The 24335-nt window shown below is 39.0% G+C and overlaps 1 protein-coding gene across 2 annotated transcripts in view; it reads right to left on the reverse strand.

The window, feature by feature from the left end:
• DOK6 (docking protein 6) overlaps nt 1–24335 on the reverse strand; it is a 369596-nt gene that overhangs the window by 10613 nt on the left and 334648 nt on the right. The window contains exon 8 of one of the 2 annotated variants that reach the window (XM_025422049.3): nt 14562–14901. The exons of the other annotated variant lie outside the window; for it this stretch is intronic. Coding sequence (XP_025277834.3) covers nt 14726–14901 — 176 coding nt within the window. The 3' untranslated portion in view covers nt 14562–14725. Of the gene's footprint in view, nt 1–14561; nt 14902–24335 lie in introns of those variants that run through there. 2 annotated transcript variants of the gene reach the window in all.

Below are 24335 nucleotides of genomic sequence, written 5' to 3' on the forward strand. Positions count from 1 at the left end.
GGTGAAAACAAAACAGAAATCAACTTTGTGGCTTCAATTAAACACTTGCTAGAATAGACTGTTCACACCATGACACAGAGACTCTATTTAAACGCTTCGTACACTTTCCCTCCAAATCAACCCCTGAAGACAAATGAGGTGAATGCATACCCTGGGGGTGTGGAGAATTCTATATTTTAAAAGCAACAAATTTGCTCATGAAAAGACTTTTCACATTTTTCTTTCTATTCTACTGTATATTCCTGTCTGTTTGAATAGAGAATAATATTTTCTACCCATATTTTCAGAGAATATTGACTAGCTGGGAAAAAAATCCATATTTCCCTGGCAGTTTGAAGAATAATCTGGGGTGACACTTCATGACATCTCTCTATGCCCTCTTCCCATGGTATGTGGGCAACCTCCCAGACTGAAGGACACATTTCCATTCCATACGGAAAGGAATATACTGGATCTCGAGACGTGGAGATTTGCTTATTCCAACAAAATCATACGACTCTTCCCCATTCCAGAAATGTGGGTGCCCCAGGACAAGGCAGGCGATGTCACCCTGGCCACCAAAGGAAATCTTGCCTGCCGCATCCTGAAAGTCAGATGGGTCAAGAGCTGGAGGGAAGACAGGTGCAGTGGAGAGTGACAACCAGATCCAGAGGCCCGACCAGAGTCCCGTCACAGCTGGCAGAACAACAGGACGGCGCCTCATCCATGCCCTCCCCCTCCTGAGGAATTAAGAAGCTCACCAGGGTCTGGACACTTTGCACTGCTTGTTCCCTTTCTGCCACCTGAGGGTTTCTGTGTTCACAAACACACGTGCATTCTTTACATAAAATATAAAGAAAATTGTTTCTCTAGGAACTCAGAGGGCCTCAAAGAATAACACACCTGCTTAGTAATTCGTAAGAAATAATGGGCACTTGATGTGAATGTATGTTTTATTAGTTTGTTGGGATCTGGAGGAGGGAAGAGTGTTGTCTGTTTAAATCATATATATATATATATATATATATATATATATATATATATATATATATTTGTTTTTTTTTTTTTTTTAAGGCAAGAAAAAACCCCAGGTAAGGCAGCCTGGAGCAAAGGCATCAATGAGCATCAGGCCCGAGTGGACACAGAGGAGATGCTGTCGTCCTGTACAAGGGTTTCAACTCATGGTGGAAGGGGGCCCCGGGGGCGTCTAATACTTGCACGCTTATGTGGCCTGCAGCAGAAGTGGAGACAGCCTAGAGGTGCAAGTGGCCCGGAGCTGTCCACAGTGTCTCAGTAAGGACTTACCACATGCTAGTTATGCTTAGAAAGGCCAGGGACTCATTGGCAACATCTCTTCTGTAATCTGCATTTGAATTTTACTCAATTTATTCTAATTACAGTGCAAACCGGACTATGTTTTCGTTTAATCTGTATGCTCTCCTAGCAGGTGCTTCTGAAACTCCTATGGAGACTCCAGAGTTCCAGTAGCTTCATGACTTTTTTTTTTTTTTTTTTTAGGTTTTATTCATTTATTTGAGAGAGAGTGCACAAGTAGGGGGGAGCAGCAAAGGGAGAGGGAGAGGCAGGCTCCCCATGGAGCCTGGGATCAAGACCTGAGCAGGAGGCAGACGCTTAACTGACTGAGCCACCGAGGCGCCTCTTCATGACCCTTGAATAGATCTGCTGGGGATACTGAGGCTCAGGCTCAGGACATTTGAATCAAGGGGGAATAAAGATCATGGGTTCCAACCCATAAAGAAAGTGATTTGCAAAAGCCATGAGTATAATAACCACTGATCACTGAGCGCATATTTCATGTGGACCCTATGCTAAATAGAGTAGAAATATAATTTCAAAAAGTCCTATCAGTTCTATAAGGTGAAATTGCATATCCTCATTCTCTCTGTGGGAAAAACAAAATTGAAGCCTAGAGGTGTTTAACAACTTGGAAGCTGACAGGTGGAGGAGCAGAGTCAGATCTAAATCTGGAAACTGAAGCCAAAGCCTTGCCAACATCTTGCTACATTTCCTCACAGAACTCTCTCGATCTCTCTCTCTCTCATATTTTGTTGTCTCTAATTTTTTTATTTGGACACATGGATTTTTCTGCTTTTATTAATTTTTTTACCTTTTCTTTTTAAAAATTGAGGTATATTTGAGAAATGTAATTGTACATATTCCAAGGGGATGAGGTGATGATTTGCTGTACACGTGCATTGTGGAGTGACCATTAGGCTATGTAACACATCCCTCACCTTCTAGAGTTTGCTCCTTGGTTGTGCGTGCGGTGAGAATGCTCAAGATCTACTCTCAGCCCCTTTCAGGTATACAAACCATATTATCAACTGTAGTCACCAAGCTGTCCATTGGACCCTCAGAACGTATTCTTCTTCTAAGTAGAAGTGTGTATGCGTGACTCACATCTGTCCATCACCCCTAGCCCCCAGGCCCTGGACGCCACCGCTGGCCTCTGTGCTTCCTCACAGATTTATTTATTTATTTATTTATTTATTTATTTATTTATTTATTTATATTTTTTATTGGAGTTCAATTTGCCAACATATAGCATAACACCCAGTACTCATCCCATCAAGTGTCCCCATCAGTGCCCATCACCCAGTCACCCCTTCCCCCCCACCTCCCTTTCTACCCCCCCCTTGTTTGTTTCCCAGAGTTAGGAGTCTCTCATGTTCTGTCTCCCTCTCTGATATTTCCCACTCATTTTTTTTTCTCCTTTCCTCTTTATTCCCTTTCACTATTTTTTATATTCCCCAAATGAATGAGACCATATAATGTTTGTTCTTCTCCGATTGACTTATTTCACTCAGCATAATACCCTCCAGGTCCATCCACGTCGAAGCAAATGGTGGGTATTTGTCATTTCTAATGGCTGAGTAATATTCCATTGTATACATAAACCACATCTTCCTTATCCATTCATCTTTCACTGGACACCGAGGCTCCTTCCAGTTTGGCTATTGTGGACATTGCTGCTAGAAACATCGGGGTGCAGGTGTCCTGGCGTTTCACTGAAACCTCTGTTTAGTTGAGGATACAGCAAAGCTTCAGAGAAGAAATATCAGTGTTCACGTGATTGAAGTACCTCAAAAGGCTGCCGTCAAAGAACAAAACAACTAAAGCCCTATCTTCACCACCTCAGGCTGATGTAACACAGGACCCCCGCCTGGGGGGCTTACACAACAGAAATTTAAGTGTTCACAGTTCTGGAGGCCGGAAGTCCTAGATCAGGGTGCCAGCGGGGTTGATTTCTGGGGAGGACTCTCCCCTTGGCCTGCAGGTGGCTGCTCTCTCCCCGTGTCCCGACATGGGCTCTTCTCTTACCAGGGGGTGTCTTCCTCTTCTCCTGAGGAAACCAATCCAGTTGGATCAGGGTCCCATGCTTATGACCTCATTGAACCTTAATGACCACCTGAGAAGCCCTATTTCCAAATACACTCACATCTGGGGGCATGGCTCCAATCTGTAAATTTTGGGGGAACACTGTTCAGTGCAGAGCAAAGTATCCGAAGTAAAATGGATCAGGAGATGTTAAGATGAGGGATGTGACACTTTCGCCTTTCCTGGGAATATTATATCTTTACTTCTTCTCTAGGAGGTATTTGTACTTGTTAGTAAAGTTATGTAATTTGGTTTAAGATTACATAAAATGATTCAGTATCACATGTAATTTCTCACCCTTCACATTGCCAAAAAAAGAATTTAAATATTTAATAGTTGGTTTATGCCATTAAATTTCTGAAATAAACTGTCAATTTGCATTGCACTCATTTACATTTCCACACAGAGGGTAGAAAAGTATTTTCTTAACATGAGATAGATCTGGATATTATTAGACTTTTACTTTTTTTTTTCAAGTTGAAGGATGTTTCCAAGTTGAAAAATTGCACCTTGTTGTTTAGTTAATTTCCTTTTGCAACATGAAGGATTTTTTTTTTTTTTGAATGTTTCATTTTTTTGAAGCCAAATCTGGCTTTGTGCTTTCTGAGTTTTGTGTCTTGGTAATATGTCTTCCCTTGTCACAGAATTATTAAAATATTTTCTTATAAGTTGTTTTATATATATTTTCATAAATTTTTTATGTTGTCTTCAGCTCTTTGATTTATTGGGAATCTCTCTTTGTTCACACCCTAAATTAAAGAGGCTTGTATTATGTGATAGTTTGTAGTGTTAGCTTTGCTCTGGTTCGGGTCCCAGCTCCATTCCTCATTAGCAAGGTGACAACTGCAAAGATATTACTGCTCTGTCCCATTGATTCCTCAAGTGTATAATGGCAATCAAAATAGTTTCTATGAATAGAATCATGTTTTAGATTAATTAATAGTAATAACTTAGTATAAGAGTGTACGGCATTGGTGTTAGTATCCGACCCTAATATTACGCTGAATGAAATAAGTCAGTTGCAGAAAGACAATCATCATATGGTTTCACTCACATGTGGAATATAAGAAATAGTGAAAGGGATCATAAGGGAAGTGGGAGAAACTGAGTGGGGAATAATTAGAGAGGAAGATAAACCATGAAAGACTTCAACTCTGGGAAATAAAGGGTCACTGGAAGGGAAGGAGGTGGGAGGATGGAGTGACTGGGTGACAGGCATGAAGGAGGGCACATGATGAGATGAGCACTGGGTGTTATATTGTGTGTTGGCAAACTGAATCTAATAAAAAAAATAAAATTGCAAAAAAGAAAAAAACTATACTACCCTAAGAGTGCACTTTCTTTTCTTTTCTTTTCTTTTCTTTTCTTTTCTTTTCTTTTCTTTTCTTTTCTTTTCTTTTCTTTTCTTTTCTTTTCTTTCTTTTCTTTTCCTTTTTTTTTTCTTTTCTTTTCTTCTTTTCTTTTCTTTTCTTTCTTTTCTTTTCTTTTTTAAGATTTTATTTATTTATTCATGAGAGACACAGAGAGAGACAGAGACACAGGCAGAGGGAGAAGCAGGCTTCATGCAGGAAGCCCAATGCGAGGCTAGTTCCCAGGACTCCAGGGTCACACCCTGGGCGAAAGGCAGGCGCCAAACTGCTGAGCCATCGGAGCTGCCCAAGAGTGCACTTTCTCTCCTACCACCTGTGCTCTTTCCCAAATCATCTTTCTTTATGTGTTCCAGTGCTGGAAAGATCTTATAATTCTCCAATCTGTTCTATTTCCACTCTTTTTTGTTGCTTCACCTTGTGGAGATTTGAGATTGGCTACATCTTATCTTCCAGGTTTACTAAGTAATAAAAAATTCTACTACTCTAATTTGCAAAAGTTTTTCTACTCCTTTTACTTTCCTTCCTTTTTAAAATGTACATTTGTACATTTATTGTTATTAATAATGGCACTGTCAGTCCCCAAAATATGGGTCTTTTTTGCTTACTTCATAAGTGGACGTCTAAATATTTTTTATGCATATCTTTAAAAATCAGAAGTTTTTGAGTGGGGAAATGCATATTATTTAATGTTATATAGTACCCAGCCTGTTGGGTTAGCAGCAACATTCTAACAGTAAAAAAATCAGACATAATATAGTTTATAATACTTTAATTTGCCTTAAAGATGGTCTGACCTGATTCATACAGAATTACATTTTTATTACCTATTTCTAGAATTAAAATAGTCTTAGATCTATTATTCTGGTTGATGTAGGATCCATTTATTCCCTTGCATTTCATTTCTCTTGTGTTCTACTTATCTACTGGAATGTTAATTTTCTACAATTGTGATCTCTTTGCAAAACTTAGCTGAACTCTTCACTGTTAGCAGAATTCACCTGAGTAATGGTGGGGTTTAGAAGTACTCTATGGCAACCAATAAAACAGTAAATATCAAAATGTAATAATCTAAGTTGAAATATAGTATGAGGTGTAGAGAATCCCTAGAATGAAAATTCATTAATGTTGATCAATGAGGAATGGGGAAATATTATGTAATGAAAAATTCAATTATTTAGTTATTCAATTGTAAATATTTCATTGTTATTTTTAAAGATTCAGTTATAACATTTTAAATATGATGTTAATAAAAACGATATATAGATATATCTTTGTTTTCATTTTGAACATATGATTTGCAGACAGTTTAAACAATCAAGGGACTATTTAAGATCATGAAGTAGAATACTCCAGTTCAGGTAGAGATCTCCAGAACTACAGTCTGAGGTATGTTAACAAATTTACTGAAAAGTCACATTAATCTACAGATCAATAACAAGAATATGTATCGGCTGACTGTCCCTCAGATGATGTCTTAGGGAAAGAGTGGAAAATTTTATTTGCTATAATTCTTCCCTAAAAAATTTAAACTAATGCAAAAAAAAACCCACTTTGTCATAGCAATGAGACTTCCCTATACAATATATACTTAGAGATTTGAGTTACAACAGATACGTTACAGAGAAATTTACTGAATGTCACATGAGTTTACCTAGGAGGAAGTTTGCAACATGCTTAGACTAAATATGAGGAATGTTAATGAAGCTGTTTCAAATTTCCTATCAGGTTTTCATATAGTGTAGCACAGCTTTATTCTGCCATAGATACAAGGTTAAGCTTGCATTTGCTCTGAGGACTTCTGAAATGAGTTGGGGCATACGTGTCAAAAATTTTGTCGGATGCCTGGGTGGCTCTGTGATTGAGTGCCTCCCTTGGGCCCAGGTCCTGATCCTGGAGTCCTGGGATCGAGTCCTACGTTGGGCTTCCGACTTCTCTCTGCCTCTCTCTGTGTCTCTCATGAATAAACAAATAAAATATTAAAAATTAAATTTGCTTAGTGCCTGACAAATACTCGGTTTTTATTTATATTTTTAAAGTTTTTACTTAAATTCTAAATAGCACACAATATATCAGTTGTACAATACAGTGATTCCACCCTTCCCTACAACATCACAAGTGCCCTCTTTAATCCCCATCCCCTATTTAACCTGTGTCCCCCACCCACCTCCCTTCTGGTAACTGTAGGTTTGTTCTCTACGGCTAAGATTCTGTTTCTTGTTTGGTCTCTCTCTTTTTTCCTCCTTTGTTCATTTATTTGTTTCTTAAATTCCACATATGTGTGAAATCCTATAGTATTTGTTTTTGACTTTTTTTTGTTTTGCATCATACTCTCTAGCTCCATCCATGTCATTGCAAATGGTGACATTTCATCCTTTTTTATGGCTGAGTAATGTACCATTACATCATCTTCTTTATTTATAAGTTGATGGACATTTGGGCTGTTTCCATAATTTGGCTATTGTGGATAATGCTGCTATAAACAGAGTGCACTCCCTTTGAATGAGTATTTTTGTACACTTCGGGTAAATTTCCAGGAGTGCAATTGCTGGATTATAGAATAACTCTATTTTTAACTTGCTGAGGAAACTCCATAGTGTTTTACATAGTAGGTGTACTGATTTGCCTTCCCATCAATAGTGCAAGAGGGTTCCTTTTTCTCCATATTTTCACCAACACCTGTTGTTCCTTGTGTTGTTGATTTTAGCCATTCTGACAGGTGTGAGGTGATATCTCATCGTGGTTTTGACTTACATTTCTCTGATGATGAGTGATGTTGAACATCTTTTCATGTGTCTGTTGGCCATCTGTATGTATAAAGATCTGATTTTTAATCTCATTCTCTGTAGAAGTTTGCCTAAAGCTTTTCTTTCTAATGACTGATTGGGCTGATTTTTCAGAGATCTGGGCAACATTCCAATAATCACAAATGGAATTTTTGTCTTCTTATATTTGTAAATATCTCCTTTGTGAGTATAAGAACACAATGCCAAATTATCATGGCTTTCAAACTCCTTACATCTTACCATTACGAATTATGACCCTCATTGTGCCAATAGTGAATATAAAAAATCCAAATGGCGAGTGGTAGCAGATGAGACTGAGAGGTGGAGAGGGGACACGTCATGGACAGTTATATCCTGATCAACAGACTGGATATTTTTTCTACAGGTGACAGGAAGCTTTTGAACGATTTTAATAAGTGATTGGATGAGAAGTGTGTTTCAAAATCTCATTGAACGGGATGGTGGAGTAGCTATTCTCAACCCTTTTTGCATCCTAACACATTCGGTGGATAAAATGTAGCCCTGATAGAAAAAAAAAATTCTCATGGAAGTCTACTACAAAGATAAAAAGATGCCTCTGGTTTTATGCACACTACCTAGGATTTTGTTATAATTCTTCTCCATTTTCTCCAACTAATCAGTATTCCTCCAGGTCCAATAGGAAAGTTGAAAACTGCTGCTACTGATGTATATATAAGACTGAGACCAGACTAGCCGGTTTGCTGGGGAGTTGAGAGGTTCATTCTCATTGAGAAAGTTCTACAGAAATACTTGTTAGCATTTAATTAAATTCAATATTCTAAATTCTGAATTACACAATGAATAAAGTATGCACAGCAATTTCAGAACCTAGAAATCTGCAACCTAGACAACTGTCTTGTTAGTAGCACTTCCTGGAGAGTAGTTATTGCAACATGTCTGTATTAGAACATAGTATTAGTAGTGTAAATATCCAGATAAATAGAGAATAAGAGATCCAAGGTTTATGAAAATGGAGTCAAGGAGTATAGGACAAAGGAATAATTCTGTTGACATCTTTTACGTTTTATGAGAAACTGCTGCAAAAACTCCAAGTTACTTTTCTAGGCAGATTGAGCAATCCTTATTAGGCATAGTGTTATCATTGTACCCAATGAGCAGCAACAAAAGTCATCATCTTAACCTCTTGTAGTTTCAGTTAATGAATTATTTTTATTTTACTCTCATTGTATGGGAGATTAAAATATATTTTTATCAATTGTTTTTCATATTAAGTTCTAATGTCAAAGACCAAATAATTTCTATTTAGAACACTCACCGTTTTATAGTGTCGTGTTGCCTGCACTAATTTCACTCAAAACAGGCAAAGCAGGGCAGTGATGGAGAGTACAGTTTTTAAGGCCGGTCCTCACACTCACCAAATGACTTTGGGTTGGGCATAATCACACACCAAGTAGCAGAGTGCCAGGCTCTGGGTGATTCTGATCATTAAAATTTATTGAGCACTAACAATGTGCCAGGAAGCGTGAGACACTTCACTTAATGCTGATTTATTTAATCCACCTGGTAGCCCTGTAGGATCAGTGCTCTCAGGGACACGGACAGGGACCCTGGAACTCAAGCTGCCTGGCTCAAAACTCTTCACTGACCCCAGAAGGTTAATTCTACCTATGGGTATCAAAATGGTCAAAGAAAAGGGCATGGTTTTGCAAACAACAAAAACAAATCTTAGAGGCAAGGGTCCAAGCAAGGCTCATAATTTTTTTCCCTTTAATTCCACAGTTATCTTGGTTTTCAGAAGAGCACAGGATAATCTGCTTTGTGCTTCATAATACTTAACTGTAAGAATTGGATACTCACTATTTTTTTCTAAGGGTCTGTATCTCTTTATATGTTTGACTTACATTTCATAATTGTGAAAATCAGAAACATTAGTTTTTATCATTTGTTTGCTTTTATATTTAACAATCACTTAATTGGACAGGATGGTAACTCTTTGAAAGTTATGATCAATAAACCATCTGGATTGTTCTTGGATTACATCATGACAATGAGTTGGTTAGTGTTAGTTAGTTGGTTAGTGGGAACATAAATTCCCTTTATGTTCACTGCTGCCATAGTGTAAGGATATTTTGAGGCAAACCATTTATGTTTACATAAATAATAACACTAACAATGTAAATTGGTAAATCGTATAAAAATTAAATTTTTCTAAATCTTAGCTAAGTCAAAGACAGAAAAGGTTTATGTTTGCCTCTTTATGCCTCTCTACCTGCAAGTCTCTACAATTCTATCAAGTTAAAAAAAAAATCTGGTACTGGGAAATTGGGCTAGTTCTTTGAAGAAATGTATTAGTTTATGTTCTTATCTACACTACACATGAAAATAAAGACTTTGAAGAGTCAGTAAAAAAATAAGTATAAAAAAACACTTTCTAGAAAGATATTTAGAAAATAGTTTGAGTTGGGAGATTTTTCTAAGTACAAAAGCAGTTGAAGTTAAAGGGTCATTTGTCATTTCTTGACACCAAGATGAAAAGAATTAAATCCTGAGTTTAACTCTTTCAAAACATGACATCATTCAGTCCTTGTGGAGCTTTAATTTAATTTTATTTTTTTTAAGATTTTTTAAATTTATTCATGAGAGAGAGAGAGAGAGAGAGAGGCAGAGACACAGGCAGAGGGAGAAGCAGGCTCCACGCAGGGAGCCCAATGTGGAACTCGATCCAGGGACTCCAGGATCATGCCCTGGGCTGAAGGCAGGTGTTAAACCGCCAAGCCACCCAGGGATCCCCAGGAGCTTTAATCTTAATGTGACTCTGCCAAAAATAAAAAATAAAAAAAAGGTGGCACTAGTCTCTTTCATTAGCTATCAATTATGTGTTAGCTAACAGATCGGCCTGGATTCACAGTGGGGGCACGGCCTGAAGGGGTCAGAAATTGTTCCTGCTAAAAATTTTAAAAGACAATTTTATTGTTACTTAAGACAAGTCTGGCCAAAGGGAGAACATTTCCTATTTGCTTTGCTTCGGTTGGATGCAGATGTGAGTAGCTCAGGTCGGTAGCACTGTTGTCCAAAGATTGCAACTTTGGATCTTCAGGCATATATGATCTGACTTAAAGACATCTTTTTCCTTTTTCAGACAGCTTATTCCAAACATAAGTCCAATGAAATGATGATGAAAGAATCTCTTAGGGGAGGAGAGCGTGGCAGTGGAGACAAGCAGCCAGTGTCATGCAGGAGTTCTATGGAGTTATGCAGGGCAGGTACCCGGAGCATGCTGACATTAGAGAAAGTAGAATCCTCTTGTTTCCAATGAATTCCTTCCTTTCCCTTTTCTCCTTTTACTTTCTTTTATAGCATTTTTCACACAGATTGAAGAGAACCAGCTGTTGGCACCAAAGATGAAAAGGGTTTGTTTTGCCATTATTACATTTTTAAGTTTTCAATACTCCTGTTTCTTTATTATATTTTCAAGTATATGTGTAGTTTTTTTGATTTTTTAAAATTTAAATTCAATTTAATTAACACATAGTGTATTATTAGTGTCAGGGGTAGAATTTAGTGATTGATCAGTTGCATATAACACTCAGTGCTCATCACATCACGTGCCCATCACCCAATTACCCCATCCCTCCACCCACCTCCCCTCCAGCGACCATCAGTTTGTTTCCTCAAGTTGAGTCTCTTATGGTTTGTCTCTTGTTTTCATCTTATTTTTCCTTCTCTTTCTCTGTGTTCATCTGTTTTGTTTATTAAATTCCACACGAGTGAGGTCATATGATAATTGTCTTTCTCTGACGGACTTATTTCACTTAGCATAATACCCTCTAGCTCCATCCAGGTCATTGCAAATGGCAAGATTTCATTCTTTTTGATGGTTGAGTAATATATATATATACACACATATATATATATATACTCATATATCACAGATTCTTTATCCATTCATCTGTCTAGGCTCTTTCCATATTTTAGCTATTATGGACATTGCTGCTATAAACATTGGGATGCACGTGCCCCTTTGAATCACTATGTTTGTGTCCTTTGGATAAATACCTAATAGTGCAATTGCTGGGACATAGGGTAGTTCTATTTTTAATTTTTTGAGGAACCTTCATACTGTCTTCCAGAGTGGCTGCCCCAGTTTGCATTCCCACCAACAGTGTAAGAATATTTCCCTTTAAGTATTTGTGTAATTTTTGAGAAAATTATGCTGAATTGTAAGTCATTATGAGTAGCCCTCATGAGTGGCTATGGAGTCAGGTAAGTTTAGTTTGAACACAGGCTCAGTCAGCTCTCAGCTGTGGGCACCATGGCAGGTCCTTAGCCACTCCAAACTTTAGTATCATCACCTATAAAATGAGCTCGTGACACCTGACAGCATTTAATGAGATGGTGTATCTAAGGTGACCAGCATGGGATATCACATTTAGCAGGTACCCCATAAACAGGGTGTTAGCATTACATAAATTTGGCCCTATGAAGTTATTAGTACTAGGCCCTTTTACTTCCTTGAATCAGGAGAGAATTAGAAGTTAGTAATTCTTTGAAAGAAAATTGAAGAGATAAATTTGGATGCATAGGAAATATTTTCCTCCCAGTTGTGAAAGAAACATCTGGCGGTCCAGGGATGGGACACAGTACTGCTGATACTGCCAGACCTACAGACTTCACATGATCCTGGAGACCCGGGATCGAGTCCCATATTGGGCTCCCTGCATGGAGCTTGCTTCTTCCTCTGCCTGTATCTTTACCTCTCTCTCTCTCTCTATCTCTGTGTCTCTAATAAATAAATAAATAAAATCTTAAAAAAAAAAAAAGACTTGAACAGACTTCCAACAAAGAAAATGTAAGCAGTTCTGGCAGCTGTAGGAATGGGACCGAGATGGCAAATGGGACCATCCCTTTTAGAAATTTGGTAGCGAGATGGTATGGGGAACCCAGGACAATGTTGAAGAACACGATGTGGGGCCTGATAGACCTGACTTTGAGTTCTGACCCTGTAACTTCAACTTTAGTTCCTCTTTATCTGTAAAATGAGAATAATCCTAGTGACCACCCCAGGGTTGTGAAGATAATGTAATTACACCAATGGATAGACTCAATCCCAATACACTATGTTCACTTTCAGTTTGTTTGCCTTTTATTTAGATGCATTTCTGGATATTGTTTAATTTGCTAAACAATTAAGTTCTGATAAATGGAAGAGATTGCCCCCCCCCCCAAAAAAATGGAGCGAGGTTGTGGGGGGAGGTGAGTTTCTCTGGGATTCTTGGTGGAGTGAGCCCAAAAGCCTGAAACCTGAGAGCAGCATCTTATCACCCAGAGACAGAGAACCAGAGGCTTTTAGAACGAAGAAAACCTTTGTGCCTCTCCAGCTCGGCATGTCACCCATTGAATAGGAGAGCATGATTGAGAAGCAAAAACTTGTCTATTACTGAGAAGCAATATTTCTTTTTACTTATTTATTTTATTTATCTATGTATTTATTCATGAGAGACACACACAGAGAGAGAAGCAGGCTCCATGCCGGGAGCCCAATGTGGGGCTCGATCCCGGGTCTGCAGGATCACGCCCTGGGCCGAAGGCAGCGCTAAACTGCTGAGCCACCCGGGCTGCCCGAGAAGCAATATTTCAAAGCTGAGCCAATCCTTCTTCTCCACCCTGTTTCCCTTCCCTTCTGTACTCAGTGAATGGCACCCATCAACCTAACAGCCCATGTCGAAGCACTGGGGGCCACTGTGGTCTCCTTACTTTTCCATCATCTCCCCTCCATCAGTCAGCAAGTCCTGTTGCTTCTACCTCCTTCAATCCTCTTAGCTCCACTTAACTCCTTCATGCTCACTACCTCTACCTTGAATTTGTCATCAGGTTTATGGCTCTAGCCACCCAACTGGGCTTCCTGACAATGCTGTCACCTAATAGTTGCCAAAATGATTATGAAGGTGTGGTGATCTCTCCCCTACATACTTTTTTTTGATGGTGGTGGGGGATAAATGCAAACTTCCTAGCCTAGTACTTAAGATTCCCAATGGGGATGACAAGGGTATGATTTTGGGGGCTCTTCTTTAATTAACTGCCATGTATAAAATTCATCAGTTCCACTCTTCTCCTATAAAAATCTATGTAAAAACATGGTTTCTGCATACCAACATGGCTTCAAGACAAATCCTCCAGGGCTTCCTTTTAACCAAATTGTTACCCTTACACTCTTTTTCTCTATGTGTGTAAATATATCGGAATACCCCCCAGGGACTGTTTGTGATGTGAGCTGCCCTTCCCTCTCCAGCACCATTTCCCTAGTCTCTCCCTCACACCCTCGGCTCTAACATTCTAATAGAAAATTCACAAAGAGAGCAGGCTTTCTAAACCACAGGCTTCTTCCTCTACTAGAATGCCCACCCTTCTGGTCATTTGTACTCATCTCTTATTGGGTTAATTCCTATTTTTAGGTTAAGAATCCACCGAGGAAGGCTTACCCATTCCTGCTCAACATGTCAGCTGCCTGAGTCAGAAGCCACTCTACTGTGCTTCCTTAGCACCACCTGTATATGTCTGTCTCATCTCTTACTCTATTTTTGTGTCTCCTCTACGAGCTTATACTAAACTTGAGGAAAGGAAGCTTATTTACCTTTGTGTCTTTGGAGTCATGTAAAATGCCAGCTCACAGCAGGTACTCAGTGAATATTAATGAGTAAAACTATGAAAAATGCATGCAGCAGCTCACTCCTTGTGCAGAGTAGAACACAGAAGTATAGATGTCCCACATACTGCCTTGCACATCCTAGATAGTCAATAATTATCTGTTGAATCACAATAATATAATTATATAGCCTCGTCCTGTCTAATGGAGGAAATTACAATCCTTTTTGAGATGAAAATGTAAATAATAATAAAGTGAAATGTGATTCTCAAATGTATTCTTTATTTTTTTAAAAAAATTTTTAAAGATTTTTCTTATCTCTTTGAGAGAGAGACAGCAAGAGCATGGGGGAGAGGGAGAGGGAAAGAGAACCTGAAGCAGACTCTGCACTGAGCACAGAGCCCGACGCAGAGCTCGATCCCACAACAGGGCAATCATGCCCTGACCTGAAACCCAGAGTCAGACGTTTAACTGACTGAGCCACCCACGTGCCCCCAAAATGTATAACTATGAGAATAAGAAAATCATTATTTCTGGCTCATTGTAATGCATTGACCCTAACAAGTGGACTAATTGATGAAGAAAGAAGACCCATGCAGTGAAAGTTTGTTGGTAGACAATTCTCCATGAGCTCTTGCATCTTTGAGTGTTTTGCAGCAGAGACATTGACGGCCTTTATTCTGGATTATCTTTTCAAGGATATTTGTACAGCAAACAGCTATACAAATGGAGATACTGTCTGTTTCTGAAAGAAAGAAGAGGTTTATTTATCTACAGTGCCAAAAAGATGTCTCTCTCTGAGACAAAGTTCAGGCTGTATTATTTATTGCCCATTATAAAACACTGGGGTTCCCTAAACTTCTGTGGTTCGTCTCCAGTAACACAACCTCTTTCATGTGTAGGTGTCTCCTGACCCTCTTTACATCTCCCTGTGAGATTTGGGACTCAGGAAACCAACATAAATGCTGGTACTCTGGCTAATACTGTTTCTGTGAGTCATAAAACACCCTTAGTCTCTGATTCAGGAGTCTTCCATCTTCTGCCATGATCTGTGATGCTACGGCAGGCTGACTTGCTAGCTTGCAGGTAGGTAAAATCTCTGACACTCCATGCTCTTGGCAATGCTAATAAATAGTGATATGTAATGATTCCCATGCTAAGGTAGTGCCTTTGAATTTTTGTTGGATTTTATACTGACTCATTATTTAGTAAGACTCTGCTAAGTTTCAGTGAAATCTTCCCTTATCTGAAGGACACATCATGCCTGAATGACATAATTTATATGATAGTGACCAAAAAGGACAGTTTCTTAGAGTGAGCTGAAAAAATTCCATCACACATGAGAAAGAAAGAGTGAATATGACAATGTTGTTTTCGCTAGAGAATAGAAAATTAGATAAGTGGCCCTCTTATCACTCAAATTCTTAGGATTGAAATAATTGTTAATGAAAATTAATTTCCAATAAAGACAATCCAGTCATCTGAGAACTGTCCGAGTTATTTCTTAATAAGGTACACACATTTTTGTTGCTGCTATTGTTTTGATGGGGAGGGTCTTTGCTTCTGATGATTTTTTTTTTTAAAGCAATAGCATGCTGTCAAATATAAAGATGGAATGTGAAAAAAAATCAGAGAGCTCATTTGGTTTTCACAAGGAAGAAAGAAACATTTATTTTAGGACAAACACAAAGCAGAGAAAATGAATGATTCCTGTGGTTTTCAAATGAAGCTTTTATCCTGTTAGAGCCTTTGTTAAAAACAGTGAAGCATGTTTTAATTCTGAATATGGAAAATTGTTCTCAAAGATTTGCTGCCCCTTAAAATTGCTCTAAAAGACTACTACCATACCACAATAGGATACTTTAAAGACAGAAAATAAAGAGATTACAGGGTAAATAGCTTACAAGCTGTGATGGTTAACATTTGGGAGATGATTCATTGGTGACTATATCTTTTATCAGAGTTCTTTTGTTAAGATAGTTTTTTTTTTTTTTTTCCTCTCCTCTGTGACAGCCAGTTGAACTGAACCAAGAAGATGCAGTCACAGTGTATTTTAGAACATCCCACTGCTGACTGCTGGAATGTGTGACGGAAAGCACAGAAATGTGGCCCACACGGGCAGTATGGCGCAGGGGTGTTGAGAAGCAAGGTGAGAATTTTACATGCTCTGTCCTATTGATAACATTCAATTATGGCCTTGCTTCATGATTCTAGAACATTTTAACTAGTAGGTGTAATTTTCACAGGACGGTTGACAGGCTTCTATTGATTAAAATGTGAAAATGTAACAAAGACAATGCCAGTGATTATGTTATTCTGATCTTTATAAACTTTTGAATGATTTGCCCTTTTAGTATAATAATAGTTTCCACTGATGTTTACATATTGCATCTGTATGTTTAAATATACAACTTAGCACAATTTTAAATATCTGCATGGAGAGAAATATGATATAAAAACACTAAACTCAAGTTTAAACATCCCTCCTAATCTTCATTCTTTGTGTTAATCTATGCAGCTAATCCATGCAGAGGCAGCTCGATTCTTGCTTGGTGTGCATTGAGGTGTGCATTTTTGGGAAAAATTCGTCAATGTCTTGCATAATTATGCATTCTATCCTACCTTCTGCTTTCTATCAACAATCTCTACCTTAGAAATACTCATTAGGTCTGCATATATCCAAAATATATATTATATTTAAATGTTTTAAATTATATGTATTTTCCTATGAGCAGAAACTACAAAGTATAATAACTTGTGTTCATTTAGATACTTGAGATTTGAGGTGTCAGTGTGGAGATTAGTGTAGGCTCCTAGCTGGTGGTGAATATCATTCCCAGAAATCCCATCCGGTCTCTGCAGTTATATGTGCTGGAATAAATATGGATCTTGGGCAAGTTGCAGTGAGTCCTGAGGAAGAAGCAATTCATACTTTTTCACAGTCAGGATCACAGAATATAAGGGTCTGCTTGCTTGTTTGATGAGAAGCAGTAACATTTAAATGCTTTGGATATCCATATCTATGAAATACTTTTGTCCAGGCCTTTTTCATTTCATGAATACTCTTCACCCATTGAGAAATACACTTGCTGAAACAGATGGTCATAATCCTAAAACTAAGATAACTGTTGGCTAGATTGAGTGACACAGGTTAAAATTAAGAAATGTGTGGAAACCAACAAAAGGAGCAGAGACTGGAGGGTTTACTCCTGGTGAAATGCTGTTGCCTAATGCCCTATTTCTAACATTACTTGCTTCCAAAATAACATACATTCTCTGATACCAACACCAACAATGTAAAACCAGAAACTCCCTTATAGGTGTGTAAAACTTTTGTTTTTAGTGTATTTTTATACACACTTTCATTGAGCTCTTCCATTAGTCTTCTGCAGGGAAGCCAGATAGGAATTAGCACTTGGATTTCATTGGTGACACTGGAGGCTTGTGTAACTCCTAGTGATTACTCCAGATGCCAGGGTTATGACTTTTTCAGTGTTTCCTTAGGAGGTGACTATGGAGCTTTTAATAGTTTGGCCTCACGTAGCTTGTTTTTGCAGTGGCACCTGGTAGCCCTCTCAAAGCACAGAGAATGCTTGTAGGCTGGGATTGTTCTTCCAGGTGGAAATCTGGCAAAGCTACAGCCCTGTTATTCAATAAAAAACTCTAATCAAGTGTTGCTCTGTGGTATTTTGTAGGTATGTTTACAGTCCATAGATAGGAAGATTATTCTAGATAACCTGGGTGGGTCTGGTTAAATCAGTTGAAAGCCCTTAACAGCAGTATTGCGAATTTCCTGGTGAGGGAGTTCTGCTCATGGACTGTGGTTTCCAGTTCCATCCTAGATCTCCAGCTGGTCTTATCCACGGCCTGGCCTTGAATTTTGGACTTGTCGAGCCCCGCCCCCCCGCCCCAATCACATAAACCAGTTCTTTGCAATGTCTCTTAATATATCTCTCCTCCTGGCTCTGCCTCTCTGCCTGAGTCCTATCTGATACAGAAGGCTATCCAAGTCTATCTACTACTAACAAGATCACTCATCTCAGGCATATCCCCCCACCTTCCTCCCACTTAAGGGTCTCAGGACACCCTACAACGGCATTGGAAGTAGTCCCGCCAACTGCAGGGATTCTGGGAAAGCTACAGCTGCAAAACGGCCAGTTCGCGGGCTCAGAATGCATGCATTATGGTGGAATCTCATGATTCAGGAGGTTCTGAGGTCTTCACAGTTCACAAGTCCTCAGCTTGAAGTGGGGGTCCTCAGTAGGTACTTGTGGGGGACGGGTGTGTATGGTGCTTGTTTGGTTTGGGGTCTCCTCTGAGGACTCTGAGTTCTCAGTTCTGGAAAAAATGCTCCAGACTTCAGAATTCTCATTTTGGCAAGCTTTCTTAGCTTACATACGCCTTTGTTTTAGTCTAGATTTAGAACTCATGACTGACTTCAGGGCACCTAGTGCGTTTCCCCCGGATGCTGACATTGGCATCCTGTGATGGAAGCTTCTCTTGCATTCAGCATGTGATGTCTCGGGTCCTGGGCTGAATGCAGCTGTTAGAGGGCTGCTGTGGCCTGATATGCAGCCCCCAAATTCACTTGCTGAAACCCAAACCCTCAGTGTGGTTGATTTGGAAGAAAGGCTCTTAGGATGTAATTGAGATTGAATAAAATCATAAGGATTAGGTCTTAATCAGATGGGATTGGTGGCTTTAGAAGGGGAAGAGATGTCTCTCTCTCTCCCTCTGTCTCCCCACAGACTTGAGGAGAGGCCATGATGCACACAGCAAGAAGGGGGCCATTTACAAGGCAGGAAAACACCCAAATCTGACCATGCTGACTCCAGCCTCCAGAACTGTGGGGAAATGGATTTCTCCTGTTTCAGCCATTGAGTCTATGGTATTTTTGTTATGGCAACCTGAGTTAACTGAGATGGCACTGACTGTGGTAAGTTCTGGAGCCATTGGTTTTAGGGCCAAAGAGCCTAAAGGATCATTTTAAAAATTATTATTACTTTTTCCTATTTAAGTAAACGATGAGTTTTTTTACAAAGTAAGATGGATCACACTCAAAATGAATAGACATTTGAAACGTTCACTGAATGGCTACCCCAGCTGTATAACGTCTTTCATGAGAGAAGGAGGAATAAATGGACTAGACTCTATAATCACAGAAATAAAAACCAACTTAAATTATGCAAGAATAGTTAAAACATCACACCATTAAATTTAATTTGAACACCCTCTGGTGTGTATTGAAGTTGCAAGTCTACTTACTACTTCCTGGGCAGAAAGGAACGTGTGAGAATCTGTTCTCTGTAAAGAAAGCCCTGAAGGCCGAAGATTTTCCCTTTGGGGTTTTCTTCATGTTCCTACTGGTAGACACTGCTGTAACTTTATTTTTTTTACTTTATTATTTATTTATCTATTCATGAGAGATACACATAGAGAGGCAGAGACACAGGCAGAGGGAGAAGCAAGCTCTGTGTGGGCATCCTGATGTGGGACTCAATCCCAGGACCCTGGGATCACGCCCTGAGTCAAAGGCAGACACTCAACCACTGAGCCACCCAGGTGTCCCAACATTGCTATAACTTTTGATGAGATACCACCCTGCTGCTGTCTCGCTGCTGGACCATGTAGCTCTGGCCTTCTCATCTTCTTTGTCTTGTCTGGCATTCAGTGCTCAGGGACAGGTCCCACAGCAACAGCTCCAAAGGTGACCTCCTCTAGAGTTAGCAAATTCTAAGCTCAAGCATAAAGTCTGCACACAGACAGATCTGGGTTTAACTGGCGGTCATTCGAAGGCCACCAGGTTTTGCATTTTTCAAACAGGGAGAATGACATTTGCCTTAGGGCTGACGCTAAGTGGTAAGTATTTTCCAAAGGGCAATGCATGGGGAGTTCTTGGCATGACACTTACTCCTGTAGATTTCCCATACACATGAGTTGCTTATGTTTATTATCATGGAGGAAGATGCCCCAACATAACAAATCTCCAACCTGTCTGGTCACAAACCAGAATCCATCCCCTGCAAATCTGCTTAAGGCTGAGTAGTAAATCCACTAGTTTGCTCATGGGGAATGGGTTTATTTATAATGATATGTGTGGTCACGACTTTCATTATGCACAGTTCCTATTTTTTGGAAGAGGAACACATTGCACATGAGATATAAAGGGTAAATTCTACTGGCAGAGAGAGATATAGGAGCAGCTGCTGTCATTCTGATGTCCATACATCAGATTTGGAAAGGGCCCTGGCAATGCCATGTGCCTTTAACGTCTGGAATTTGATTCTTCAGCAGCACAAACAAGGAGCAATGGGGTTGGGGAATGTCTCCTAATGGATTCAGGAGCTTGTTTCATGTTTTATTTTATTTTATTTTATTTTTTTAAATCACTGAATGGAGGATTTAAGATGTATGATCTGTTTCTAAAACTGGTATTAAAATTAATATATTCGGATTTATTCTTTTTCTCTTCTATTTTTTTAAAAGATCTATTTATTTGTGAGACAGAGACAGATAGAGAGAGAGAGAGCATGAGGGGGAGAGGTAGAAGGAATCTCAAGCAAAGTCCCCAAAGAGCGTGGAGCCAGGGTCAGGGGCTCAATCCCAGGACCCTGAGATCATGACCTGAGTGGAAACCGAGTTCGATGCTTAACCGATTACACTACCCAGGCCCCCCTCTTTGTCTCTTCCTAAGTTACAGTGTCTTATTTTCGGATGACAATCATATTCACAGAAATGAGTATTTCTGATGGATCCTAGAGGATATAAAATGTAGCCTAGAAAATACAATTGGATAAATTTTCAGCTGTGAAGATTATATTTAATCAATGAAACAGATAATGAGAACAAAACAAATTTTAACCAAATAACGAAAAGTCTCAAATTATATCTTTTTCTACATGGATGTGCTTATCTGTCTGTCTAGGTAAAAAGACTGAACCCTATGAAATTTCAGTTTTTAGGTCACTAACTGTAAAATATCAGAAATCTCAGAGTTGCTCCTAAATTATATCTATATAGAATAAAGAAAAATGTGATTATTGTAAGGTTTTCAGTCGCCTGTTACTTCATTTGCTTTTATTTTATATTTTATTTTATTTATTTTATTTTATTTTTTTTATATTTGCTTTTATTTAAACAATTAATTCCTGCAACTTAATTCTTGAGTCCAAGAATGACCTTAGTATAAAAACAGAGTTGCAGGGGGCACCTGGATGGCTTAGTAGCTTGAGTGTCTGGCTTTTGGTTTCACTCAGGTCATGATCTCAGGGTCATGGGATTGAGCCCCTCCATCAGGCTCTACACTCAACCAGGAGTCTGCCAGAGATTCTCTCTCCCTCTCCTTCTGCTCTTCCCCATCCATCCCTCTCTCTCCCTCCAAAATAAATAATCTTAACAAAACAAAACAAAACACAAAACCAACAGTTGAAGCACTAATCACATTAACATTGCAGATGTGTCAGACTTTATTCCTAGCCCCAGTTAATTGCTTCAGCACTAATTTTAGCACTTATCTCTATCAAGCATTATTATTATTTTTAATTTAAATCTTTTTCTTTGATGAGTTTCAGATCCTAGATGGAATGCATGAGGGTGAATAGAGGCAAGGCTTGTCCTCTCTCCTTGTCCCCACTTGTAATTCTGTGTGACCGTGACCATGACCAGTGGTGTTCCTCCCTTCCTTTTATCTTCTGGTTGCCTTGCTTTCGGGGGTGCCAAGACACCTGTGGTTTGCTGCAGAGCAAAGCTGGTCCAGCTCCTTTCCCCCCTTTCAGTCTTGCATGTCAGACTTGATTGCCATGTTTGCAGCAGCTTCAGTAGAGGAGAGAAATTACACCCGCCTCCCATCCCCATGTTTCTCTTCCCCCCCTACCCCCAGATCTGGCCACTCTGTCTCTGACTTCACCGTCCAATAATTGTGTCTTCTTGTCACTCACAAAACCGGACACAATGAGGCCAAATTGCCTGGAATTCAACCATTCCTCAGAATGACCCAAGGGCTTGCTGAACACTCACTCCTGGGTCCCACCCCTAGATTTTCTGATTCAGTAGGTCTTGGGAGGGTGGGGAATGCCCAAGAATTTGTCTTTCTAACAAGCTCCCTGGTGATGCTGATGTGTCTCATTCGGGGACCACTATAGGTCTACATAATTTCTAAATTTCCTTAGGTTTTGACCATTTGTGATTGAGATTAACAATAGTGATCACTGTCAACTGCCCATAAAACTGTAGTTTGGCATTCCTGCCAAGGACTGACCAAGGAGCTCAGGATCTATCCACCAGCACCTCCTGACCTCGAGCTTGGTGTGACTCCAGCATTGGTTCTAATTTCCATTTAAGTATATGATGAATGGCTAGTGTTTACATTTTAGAAATTTGTAGAGACATAAAAGCCAATTTGCATGCAATCCGGTTCCTGAATGAGCTTGTCATTTAACATAATAATCGTATGTAATAACCTGCCTAGTGGTGTGAATCTCCAATTACCTACCCTGCCTTGTAAAATATTGATCCTTAAGGTTGACGATAATGGGACTACAGTGATTGATACAGGGATTTATACTCTAATTTTGGATCCCAGAAAATTAAACCAAAAAGGAATTTATTTGGGCTTGTGTAGCTTGTTTTCAGTCAGGGCAGCAGCCGCAAAATTTATGTTTCTTATCTATTATTCCGCTAGGTTCATGGGTTCTGAGGGAAATAATCCTATTTTCTTGCTTAATAAATACAGGGTAAGCCCATTAATTACACTAAGATTAATGTGGCATTTAGTGCAGACACGAAAAAGTGCACTGCATTGAGTATTTGACCTTTTACATTATTAAAACTTAAAATGGGCTAAAATTTAACATGCAGCACAAATCCAAAAATAGAATTAGCATGCTTCTGAAAGTTTTTATATTTTATTCAGCTGCCTTCCAATAAGAATTTACCGGCAGCAAAATCATCTAAGAAAATACAAATAAAACCAATTTTTAAAATTGTATGAACACCATACATCTTTTATTATACTAATTGGATACAATACAATTGTAATTGTAATAGAACAAGTAATTCTCTTTGCCTGGGGCTCTACGGTGTTAGAGGACTAAAACAGCCCAGATAAGAAACATGTTTAAATGAGATGACAGATTTTAGCTTAAAACTTTGAAATACACCCAATAAATCTTGAAGGAAAAATAAACAGTAAAGCACACAACCTATTTTTCCTTTTTAGTATATACAGGCATACACAACTTGGTTTCAAAAACCAAATAATTAACACATCAGGGAAATTATTATGGAATCTTTTCCCTTAATAATACAATGAAAAGGCCTGTTTGAAAGGACAGATACAATTGAGATTACATTTCTTAATAGTTTCTCATATGTTTGTACCCTAAGACGTTTCAAGTAAGCCTGCAAACCCTTAGTCAAAGTTTCAAGAAAATGTGTATTGCTTGTAAACTGACAATTTGCAAACATTATCATTTACATGCTTATGTTAAATCATGATTTATTTGGGAGAAAACCTACAAGGAAATCCTATGGCCTGCTTGGCATTTTTCTTTGGCTTCCCTACATGTGTATGAGAAGTCTCTTAACAGTGTTAATGGTTTTATGTAGTATTGAGCAAAGCCTACTGAGCTGTAGAAACAAATTCAATCAAAATTATGGCACCACCTACTTTGCACGTGGCTATCTGTATTTTTAAAAGGGCTACATCTATTTTATATTGCATGCATCATTCCGTCAATATTATCTCTTAGATCATTACTTCTGATCCTTTGCTTCTTTCATGGAAACCCCTCAATAACTTTGAAGGCACCTTCTCCCCTGGTCTTCTTAGCTCCATCTTCCAGAATAGGACAAGCAGGTGATATAAAACCACCCGTGTAGGTGCTCATGAACTCTTGCCCTCTGAGAGGAAAATACTTTCTTCAGTGATGAGTTTGATCTCTTACCAGTATGTAACCCTCCGTTAGATCATAAACTGCAAGGGCAGGAACTGTGTCTCCTTACGTGCTCTAGAAGTTCTGATTTATTTATTGACAGCACTTCATCATAATAACCATGAAATGAGTGGGATTCAAACCACTCCTCCCGGCGCCGCCATTTGGACAACAAAAGGCCACTAAGTAGGGTCTGCTCTGGAATGATGCTCTTGTTTCAACCTTAATTTTGGGGCAGAAATTTATT

Source organism: Canis lupus, chromosome 1 (assembly GCF_003254725.2).
Source record: "Canis lupus dingo isolate Sandy chromosome 1, ASM325472v2, whole genome shotgun sequence".
NCBI lineage: Eukaryota > Metazoa > Chordata > Mammalia > Carnivora > Canidae > Canis > Canis lupus.